At 36.0% G+C, this 11081-nt stretch overlaps 2 protein-coding genes across 4 annotated transcripts; both read right to left on the bottom strand.

Annotated features, from left to right (window-relative positions):
* Positions 1-237: 237 nt before the first annotated feature.
* LOC109056549 (erlin-2) lies at positions 238-7410 on the bottom strand. Of its 3 annotated transcripts, none has more exons than XM_042724280.1 (12): positions 6932-7410; positions 5261-5365; positions 5079-5160; positions 4954-5000; positions 3994-4055; positions 3616-3741; positions 3161-3234; positions 2337-2395; positions 1663-1754; positions 1449-1538; positions 962-1041; positions 238-767 (listed from the first exon to the last, which is right to left on the bottom strand). In XM_042724280.1, the coding sequence occupies exons 2-12, from the start codon at positions 5362-5364 to the stop codon at positions 588-590; spliced, it is 996 nt and encodes a 331-aa protein (XP_042580214.1). In that variant the 5' UTR covers position 5365; positions 6932-7410; the 3' UTR covers positions 238-587. The 3 variants fall into 3 exon arrangements, with proteins under 3 accessions (XP_042580214.1, XP_018929287.2, XP_042580215.1); XM_019073742.2 differs by having other exon boundaries at positions 6944-7410; XM_042724281.1 differs by having other exon boundaries at positions 626-767; positions 962-1022.
* Positions 7411-7561: 151 nt separating this feature from the next.
* On the bottom strand, positions 7562-10805 carry LOC109056567 (fructose-1,6-bisphosphatase 1-like). Its single transcript, XM_042724279.1, has 7 exons — positions 10561-10805; positions 9923-10085; positions 9698-9790; positions 9453-9593; positions 9217-9354; positions 8168-8287; positions 7562-8080 (listed from the first exon to the last, which is right to left on the bottom strand). Exons 1-7 carry the CDS (start codon positions 10728-10730, stop codon positions 7892-7894), a joined length of 1014 nt encoding a protein of 337 aa, XP_042580213.1. The 5' UTR covers positions 10731-10805; the 3' UTR covers positions 7562-7891.
* Positions 10806-11081: the final 276 nt, after the last annotated feature.

The raw sequence follows: 11081 nt of genomic DNA, 5'->3' as shown, positions 1-11081 counted from the left end.
CTAGGATAGTGTTCTTAATGTTGTTGCCAAATGATTATAATTTTAACTGACTGATGGGAAAAAAAAGGACAGTCGGCTGAGTCAGTAAAAAATCAAATGGCAATAATATTAAGAACACTTCTAATCTAGTCCATATTCTGTTTTTAATGCTGTAAACCCAATAAAAGAATCCCTGAGGTATAAAAGCCTTCAAGACACTAAGATATCTTGAAAGTACATCATTCAAATTCCTCAGCGTAAAAAAAATGAATGTTTCTTTAGTTTACAAACTTGATGTATCTTAAAACATTTAAATCATGCACAAACTACATTTATTTAGCTGGGTTCTAATCTCACATTCAAATTCACATTCCCACACACTGTTCTACTTTAAAGTATAATACTCTGGTTAACCACCACTGGCTTGTGATCAACTCACCAGGAAATAGTTGCGGGTATAGTGTTTCGGTTCCACTGATACAGCACCGTGTTACTTTACTGAAGTGGTTTCAGCTACACTGACTGTACCAATGCAGTCTAATGACTTGCCATCAGTCTCTTTTATTACCTGTTAATTTATCCTCAGTGCTACAACACAACTTCTCTCATCATTCCAAGTCCAGTTTGCCCTCTGAGAGGGCGTCTATGGCTTTGGAGGCAGCTGAAGAGGAGCTTCCTGGTCCCGAGTCCATGAACATATGAGGGATCTCACTTCCAAAGTAAATCTTACTATTAGCTGCTATTGCCTTAAATTTCATCAGCTGGAGATATTCAGGGGTCAGCTTTAGCTGCGAGAAGAGAAGAGAAGAGAAGAGAAGAGACGAGACGAGACGAGACGAGACGACACAAGAAGAGAAGAGAAGAGAAGAGAAGAGAAGAGAAGAGAAGAGAAGAGAAGAGAAGAGAAGAGAAGAGAAGAGAAGAGAAGAGATTCACTAAACAATGAGAACAGTATTGATGGGGTGCAATTTTAGAAGCTTACTTTATTGGCCTCTGCTGCTCTCTGTGCGGTGTAAAACTCTGCATCTGCTTTTGCTTTCTGCCTAGCAAGGAAAGCACTGTCTATAAAATCAGTGAGACAAATGGGAAAGCAAAATCAACACAACAGAAACCACAGCATTTATTTCTACAGAATCTTTTTGTAACTTTATAAATGTCTTCACTGTCACTTTTTATTAGATAAATTACTGAATATCAGTATTTATTTCTTTAAAAAAAATCTACTTCACCCAAACTTTTGAATGGTTGTGAATGACTTTTGTATGAGATTATATTTTATTTATGAACCAGGTACTGAATATAATGCTATGGTGTAATTACTTCCAAACATTTACTGTTAATTTTGACCATAATTTTATATTTTGATAAGTTCAGTGCCCAAATAGCCCATATGTTTAATCAAGGCTGTTTTCATTTTCCTACACTGCTGTCTAGGATTTCAGAGGGCACATGAAAACACATTCACCTACCTTCAATTTCTGAGATCTTTTTCTCTGTTTCTTTTTCCATAACTTTCTGTCCAAATTTTATTTCAGCCACCTGAGCCACCTTCTCTGCCTCTGTACACATTAAAAAAAAACCACCTTCTTTTACTTTTATATGAACTACAACTTCATCCAAATCCAACCCACAAGAACAAACCAGCTCATCACTCTGAATACTAAGAAAACCATCTTTGTTTACCTATGACAGCCTTTTTCCTCTCAGTCTCTGCTTCTTTCTCTACAACCTTCTGAGTCTGAGCTGCTATCAGTAACTTTGTTCTCTCACTCTCCCTAAGAGAAAGACACACACAAACACACACAAAGAGAGCAGGGACAGATTATTTTAAGGACTGACAATTTTCTCATTTAACACCAAAATACAGTTGTACAGTAATAGAATGACAAGTATGTAAGCTCTAACCAGGTTCCAAAATGAAGATTCAGCATGAACCATATGTGAGTACAATGCTACTTGGCAGTTGGCTGGTATCTTTATTAGGAACTGCAACATAATACATTTACTCTAACTAATGGAAGTGGCAAGTGATTCAAACACACAAAAATACACAAATGCAGAAAATACAAACTCATGTTTTCTATGATATCGTTAACCGCATTTAACTATTGTTTTCCAATTATTTGGACAAATGTGTTATTATTATTCCTCAAAGCTAATTTTATGTAGTATACTAATATGCAAGAAAAAAAATTTTGGTCGTAGAGACAAAATATGTAAACCATGGCCAATAAGAAACATTTATTACCCAGTCCACTGATTGCTTGGAGGTGTTAAGTAAATTTTTGACCCTTGTAGCAAAATCATATCATTAACAGCTATGACACACAACATGCAAGAAGTTCTCATAAACCCACATTAGTTCATAGTTCCTGCGAATGCTTTCTGGAATGTTTGGCTTGGTGACACGGACCGCCTGCTTAGGAGGGAGAGGAAGAGAAGAAAGATAAAGGAAAGAGAAAAGAGTTAAAGACAGATAGACACAAACATTGCTTTTGCTAATAAACAAAAATCTAATTAGATCTTTGACTTTAAAAGGGCAGAGCAATCTTCCCACACAAAGACCTTGTTACGCAACATATCTTTTTTTTTTTTTTTTTGCTGGAGGAACCTTGGGAAAGGAGTTAAAAGAACAGGACACAGGAGCACACAAAACCACCATAAGCAATGATCTCAGTGGAAATTACGTGAATACGGTCAAATACTTCTCATGTGAATCAGCTCAACTTGCATAATGTGAATGACAAATTAGGCACAAGAGCTTACAGAATTAAGGCTACCAGGAAGCATGAATCAGTTTACTGATGATCTGAGTGTCATCTAAAAGAGCAGATGACTTGCATATTTTTAGTGCTTCCAGAACAATGGAAATGTACTGCCTGCGCGGCTGATTATGGGGAAGGCTGTTTTAAGAGTCTGCTTGAATCTGTGAAAATTTGGCCCGGCGCCAAAGGGATTTGGTTGAAGGAAATCTGCCAAACCAAAGCTAAATAAAGAAAGAAAACATGCACAAATACACAAAGAGCTTATATGCTGCATCGTATCTTAGGTCTAATGGTTTCCTGAATTTGAAATAATTTTTTACGTATAAACCGTGCAGAAAACAGAATGCTGACAAGAATGTAACTCAGTGGAATGGAACAGAGAATAGAATAGAATAGAAATCTAAGTTGAGTCCCACCTGAATGATGAGTCCGGGGGCCATGCTGGTTAGATCCTGCTGCAACGTGAGCTTAAGATTCTCATCTATTTGATCTAATAAACAACAGGACACTTAAAGAACAACAGGTGTACAAAGAAATGACACACCTAACTTTTTGCTTTCTCATCACACAACTGCATATAAAAAGCACTTGAGAAGCTCATGCCACTAACAACATGTCGAGCATCTCCACATTACCACTAGAGGGCTTTGACTATTGACTACTGCATTCATGGACGAAATCTAATGCTATTATGGTCTCACTCTGAAAAATTCTCAAAATGTATTTCTACAAATTCAAATTAATTACTAAAAGGAGTTATTTGAAGGAATTATTTTCTGATTCCTAAACTTTCCTTGTTAATCAATGTCTTTACATTTTAGCAGGGACAAATATGCATAAAATGGTTAAAATATTAAAGCCCATCACTTACCGAATAGACCTATATAGACCTCCTGAAGTGTGTGCACACTACAGAACTGATTCAGCTCATGGTGTACCTTGTTGAAAATCAGAGCTTTGTCGTAGTCGGCAGTGAAGTTTCTTACAGTGCCATAAACTGCAGCAGAGTAGACAATGATGTTAAGAGAGAGATGAATAGGGCACATAAAATAAATGGTCTGGGTCGTCGCTAAAATTCATGGGGAGTGGGATAAAACATTTATTGGAGAGTAGGCTATGCCAAAGAGGCTCTTAGAGGGCCCTCCCACATTACAGGGCCCAGGGAAATGTTTATCCCTAACAACAGCCTTTACAAAACATCAACATTACAAAATGAATGAGTGTGAAAATACAAAAACAGTAATTTTACCTGCTGAGGGAACAAGATAGTTTACCACCTCAATGCAATCAAAGTAGATCATTACACCTCCACTGCAAAGCAAAAAACATGTTGATATATATGAATGAGTGTGAAAATCTACTCCTGAAAGCAAAAGCGATAAAGGAAATCTCACACAGGGTCTCTCTAAAAACAGCATGTGTCTGAGATGATATATAATACAAGACTGACAATCTGTTTTATGAAAAGAATGTATGAATGTATTGTAGTTTGCACTCAATTTCCAGCTGTTATAAGAAGAAAATATTCTTGAACAACTTAAATTTCAATAATATTTCACAATATTCCTATTTGTACTGTAATGTTGATCAAATAAAAGCAGCCTCGGTAAGAGACTTCTTTCAAAAACATCAGAAATCTTACTGAACCCAAACTTCTGAATAGTAGCGTACACATATAATAACACATTTACCCACATTTAGTACACATAATCATCAAATATTATCATTTCATTGTTTACAACTGTTTACAGTAACAATCTGAAAAACTCTAGGATTTATTTATAACCAGTTTTTCTGGACTTATGCCAATTTTATTTGTATAGATCAGTGGAGAGATGAGAGAAAATAAGAAGGAAAGGAGGATGGAACAGATTTGTCAAATGTTCTGAGCCAGGTTTAAATGTCTTGGCCTCAACTCTATCAATTCTAGATCAAACTCTCAAGTGTCTGCTCATAAATTATGTTCTTACACAAAGTTGTAAAGTGTACAGGCTTTAAACATTGCAAAAAAACATATAAATGATGTTGGCTAGACAGAAATGCAGGTAAGAGTTCACCAAACTTGAATTCGGTATGCAGCAATAGAGGAAACCGAATGTCTATACGCTAATGTGGCTCTCACCCTAATTTTGCATGCATTTGAATGGAACACAAAGTCTATTGTGACTGCACTTTATAGAAGATACGATATATGAACAATTTACCTCACCTTGTGCCGCATGGAACATTCTTTACTTCATCTGTTTGTAGGGTTGTCTTTACAAAAAGAGAAAGGATGCAATAAGAAAAAGAAAACTATGAAGTTAAATTATACATATAAAGTCTGTCATTTACCTGTACGGACTTGAATGTAGTAATTAACGGCAGCATCAGATGAAATCCAGGGCCACTGGTGGTGGTCAGCAGAGCTCCACCTCTGAGAGAAATGAAGCACACATCTATAGTACGAAGTAGCATGCACTGCAGCGTCTGCTTGGTTCTGGAAGCAGATTATTGGAAAATTTTAAGCAACTGACCTGTAGTAAACGCCCACATGTCCTTCTTCAATCTTATGAAGAGCAGAAAACACTGCGGCTCCTCCTATGGCGAGGATCACAGAGGCAACTGCTCCCAATGTCATTCTGAACAAAAAAGAAATATGTTCATCAAAATATGTTAACCTATTAACCCCACCCTCAATCCATTCAAGATGTAGGCTAGATGAGTTTGTTTCTTCATCTGATCAGATTTGCAGAAATTAAGCATTCTTACTCAACACTGGATTCTCCTCTGCAATGAATGGGTGCCATCAGAATGAGAGTCCAAACAGCAACTAAAAAAACACTACAATAATCTACAAGTAATCCACACAACTCCAGTCCATCAATTAACATCTTGTGAAGAAAAAAGTTGCATGTTTGTAATAGATAATTCACCTTTAAGACATTTTAACCTCAAACCATTGCTTTCAGCTAAAACACGAGTACTTTCTCCAGTTAAGTTGTCTTGAAAGTAAAACACATTATCTGATTTGATATGATTTATTTCTTACAAACACACAGCTTTTCATTTCACAAGATGTTAATTAATGTACTGGAGTCTTGTGGATAGTTATAATGTTTTTATCAGCTGTTTCAAACTCTCATTCTTGCGGCACCCATTCACTGCAGAGGATCCATTCGTGAGAAAGTGATGTAATGCTAAATTTCTCCAAATCTGTTATGATGAAGAAAGGCCTGAGGGTGTGTCATTTTCCAGCAAATTTTCATTTTTGGTTGAACTAATCCTTACATCTCCATGCGATCAAATTTAAAAAAATCTAACATGTAAAATAACTTATCTGATTTATTGTTCACTTATTTTCCCTTTACATAACAGCCATACATCCTCAAGTGGGAAACATGTTGTGCTTTAATCTTTGCAGTTAGCCAACAGACATAATCCAACAAAAAGATTAATATTTATCCCAAAACAACTTAATAATAATTATTAACCATTCTTAATACATGTTATGTTTTACTGTAGTCTGCTGAACTAATCAAAACAACCTAAAGTAGCTGCTGATCTTTTTTCCAGCCTGTTCAATATCTGTTGTGGATGATTAGAATGATTATTTATTTGTGTTTTGTGTGTGTTTTATGGTTAAACAGCTAAACAACATTATTAGTGTGAAACCCAGGGAAAAGTACAGTCGTTAGAGTTCATGACAGATTGAGAGAGCATGTGGACCACTGACATTGATGTGACTTTGCTGCTAAGAGGATTGAGAAAACCAAGCACAAAGACCTGCATGCAGCTGTCTATTTTATTGACTGTGTATTATTTAAAAATACCACAAACGAAAACCTCAGTTTTGTGAACCAGCACTACAGGACGCAAAGCCCGGGTTTTAGAGACAGACTTAAGACTTAGGACACTATTATTCGTTAAATGCATGACTTGAGTGGCCAGAAGTTGCCACCGGATGGAGGTTTTCTTTTCGCGTCACACAAACTAATCGATCCAGTTCTGTAAATTAGTTAACGTTACTGTTGTGTCAAAATAACAAACATTCTCCCGGCGACAAGATGCAATCTTACCCACAGAAAACATGACTAGCTAGCTTAAAGATGTGTATACACACAAAATACATTAGATAGCCTGTCAACGCCAGATTACAACACGAAAAAAATATTTTGTGGATGATTGCGAACAAATAGAGATGTTACCTAAGTACGTACTGTAACTCCTTCCAGATGGCCGGTAGAGACACCTGCGATCGATGACGAGGAAAATACAGCGACGCTCTTTTGCGTCTGACGTCACTACAGTTTAACCCACTTTTCCACAGTTGTTAGAGCATCACACCATTAGATGGAGACAAATATCTTCCTATAAAATAGGATTAGCGCTGACTCTGATTTATTTGCAGCATTTATTTATTTATTTTGTAGCATTTACTATAGCAATTTAGAATTTTTATTTAATCTTTAGTTTTATTAGTTGTAGTTCTTCAGCTTAAATGTTTTTATTATTTACATTTTTACGTTTATTGTTTCCTATATTTACATTTCATTTCAGATTTTTTTTCAGTTATCAAAAATGATATTTAAAAGTTTAAGTTTTAGTTAAAAATAACAACACTGTTTTGCCTGTAAAGGTAATTACAGTAATACTAAGCCAACAAGGAGGGCTACAACAGGCCTTTGGCAACAACATCATTTTCTTTAAACTGCAGTTGTCAGTTTCCTTTTAAGTGCTGCTGGTCTAAGAAACATCTTGGTGGGAAGCAGAACTACATCTGTAGTTGGTCACCATGCATTTCAGTGATTTCTGTTCATCAAATGATGTTAAATATGGACACAACCAAACAGTACTGATTTTATTTTCAATGTGAACAGAAGCGTTTATGGGGCTTAATATCAGACACTGTCAAATGTATAACATTTGGATTATATATTTATAATTTCTATATATTATGAATTACATAACTAGGATGCATTAGTGTACAAACTATTACACAGAAGAAACATTTGAGATAATGAAACTTAAAATAGAAACTTCTTGTATCCTCTACTACAGATAATGGATGTTTCATGACGTCCTTAAGTTTCGCTTATTTGTTTTTGAGGTTCAGTGGGATGGCGGTGGTTGTAGTAGATGACCATAGATGCTCATCTGGTTGCATCTCATTTCGAGTGTTTCTTAAAGATGGAGATATACTCCTGTACATCATCAGGGGAGCCCAGCACTACAGGAACCCTCTGGTGGATTGAGTCAGGTTTGATGTCTAGAACATTCATGGCTCCTGTTGTTGCCATACCGCCGGCTTGCTCCATGATGAAGGCCATGGGGTTGCACTCATACAACAGCCTCAGCTGGAGCCCAGGAAGAAACATGAAACCAGTGAGATTGTTGCTATAAATACACCACTTTAAAATCAATTTTAAACTGTTTCTCCTCACCTTGCCCTTGGGGCTCTTTATATTAGCAGGATACAGGAAAATTCCACCATAGACCAGAGTCCTGTGCACATCAGCTACCATTGAGCCCACATAGCGTCCTCCATAGGGTGAACTACCATCCTGCAGGTCAGAGTGGGAATGTTATATTTACTGTCAGTGGAAAAGGCTAATTATGATCACTAAAACTATTCACTGAGCTGAATTTTACATATTTTCTCTACAATGTTCTACTGCACATTTAGAAGAGAGAAATTATTTCATTAAGTCAAAATTTTACTTAAGTCAAAATATGTAACCATACTTGAGTGAAAGTAAAAATGTTTTTTTTTTTTTTTATTACATTTAACTTGAACTGAGTACTTTTCACCCTTCAGAAATAATGTTATCAAAACTAACTATGCTATCATTCAAACGTTTGAGGTCAATACATTTTTTAAAATAAATTAATATTTTTAAATTGATTGAAAGATACAATAAAGACATGTTAAAGAATATTTCTATTTCAGACAAATGCTGTTCTTTTGAACTTTCAATTTATCAGAGAATGTATCACAGATTACACAGAAATATTAAGCAGCACAACAAAATTAAGTTTTCAAAATCTGACGATAATAAAAATGTTTCTTGAGCAGCAAATGAGCATATTAATGATTTTTGTAGGATTATGTGACACTGAAGATTTCAGTAAAGGCTGCTGAAAAATTCAGCTATCACAGGAATAATTAAAAATTTCAAAATTTATATTAAAAAAACAGCATTTTTAAATTTTTCACCATATTTAAGTTGTAATAACATTTAACAATATTATTGTTTCTCCTGTATCTTTTTTTTTTTTTGGCCAAATAATTGCAGCGTTGGTGAGGAATGAGAGACTTCTTTCAAAAAACATTATTTTTTTTAAATGACCCCAATATTTTGAACAATAGGGTATGTTAAGTCTTACAGTTAAGATCTGACTCTACCATTATAGTAACCTTAATGGTTATTAAACAGATAGTAAGATGTTTCTGTAGCTCAGTGACATATTATCAAAATCTGGAGCCTCTTACCTCTGGGAATTTCTTCTTTTTCAGATATTCTGTCACATCTGGGTAAAAATGTGCTGCGTAGCCTTCATTCAGACTGTAGATCTTTCCCTTCTTCTTAATCTTCACATCCCGGTCTACAAGTATAAACTCACCAATGGCCTAATGATGGAGGAGGAAAGAATACACAAAGATGAAGAGGTAATTCAACTATTTAAAGTTAAATAGGACATGAAGTATGTAACCTAATTCAGACTTACAGGATCAAGCATGAAGCAGTTGACACCCTGGCCTGTGGAGAGAACCAGCATGGTAGCACTGCCATAAAGAGCATACCCTGCTGCCACAATGTCTCTGCCACTCCTCAAGGCATCCTTCTCTGAGGGTTCATCATCAGTTTCCTGGAGATCATGTGCACAAACAAAAGCATTTCATTAGTCTTTAGATGACTGTAAAGAGATATGTTTGTACTGCAAATGATATGAAAGCCTGTACAGTAGGCTACCTTTCTGTAGACTGCAAAAATGGTTCCAATAGAAGCTAAGCAGTCAATGTTTGAAGAGCCATCCAGAGGGTCAAAGCAAACCACATATTTTCCCTGGACAAAAAAGTCAGATAGTTTACTGGCCTGTACAGAAATACCATTACAACATCATTTACTTTTACTTTAATTAATCAAGGGATTTTTTCAGGTTAAAACAACAACAAATCCAGTGATGCACACACTTACCCTTTTCTCTGGTTCTATAATGATGGCGTGATCGTTTTCTTCAGACACCAAAACACAGGATGTGAAGGAGGATTTAATCATGTTTATAACAAGATCATTAGATAGGACATCCAACTTTTTCACCTGGTCACCTGTAACATTTGTGCTCCCGGCAATTCCATAGCTGTGAAAAAGAAAAAGATTATTCATGGAGAATTATGTGGTCTATAATATGCTTTCTTCACAGTGTTGATAACTTAGGAAAGTGTCGACCTTTGCCTCCTATTTCAACAAGAGACAAGGTCTAATCGTTCCTTCTGTCTGCAGTGTTTATTTGCAAAGTAGCTGAAATGAGCAGATGCTACAACAGTACACTGGCAAATAGTAAATATATATGTTAAAATGTGCAAAAAACGATGCATCAGAAAAAGCTTTTTGCACAGATGGAAATGCAAGTTTAAACTATTGAAAAGTTTCTAATCAACAGGACACTAAAGCACATTGTAAAGTCTGGAAAGTGATAGTGTGGCTGCACATTCATTACCAATAAATAGAGAAAAGTCTCCTCACTTTTTATACTATAAGAAGCAAAAATTACCGAAACGGTCTCAAAACAACAATATTAAAATGGAGGTAAAGATGCATTAGCAGATACTCACAGATTGGCAATGCCAGCTTTTCTGACTGCAGTGGAAATGGCTTTGATGGCCGTGCACATGGAGTTGAGAAGGGTTGTAAGCTCGCCCGTTCCTTTGGCTTTTCTGCCCTCTTCTAAGACAAACCTGGTGAGGGTCACCACATTAGTATCAAATGCACCTCTGTCTGACATGATGACTGACTGCTAAAGCGTGAGTTCCTGTTGATTCCTGTCGGAAAGGATGTATTAGAATTAAGTGTAGATATATGACTGGGTTTAAAGGGGGAGTGATGGTAATTTAGCCAATTGCAGATAGAGTTAGAAGGGAGGAGTGGTTTTTGCACATGTAGTGAATGCAGGTGAGGGCCTGGCCAAAGTCCATTGAGTTTATCACAGATTTCACCCTGAGTGCAGGGGAACAGTCTCTTCAAAACAATGAAGATGATTGTATTAGTATAGCTTATTTGATCTGTGATTAATTGATTAACATTTTGCAATGTAAATCTACTTTATGCAACAAATTGCATCTACTAGATATAAGAT

Source organism: Cyprinus carpio, chromosome B5 (genome assembly GCF_018340385.1).
Source record: "Cyprinus carpio isolate SPL01 chromosome B5, ASM1834038v1, whole genome shotgun sequence".
Taxonomy (NCBI): Eukaryota; Metazoa; Chordata; class Actinopteri; order Cypriniformes; family Cyprinidae; genus Cyprinus; species Cyprinus carpio.
The sequence above is the reverse complement of the archived record's forward strand: the minus strand, read 5'-3'. Positions and strand labels throughout refer to the sequence as shown.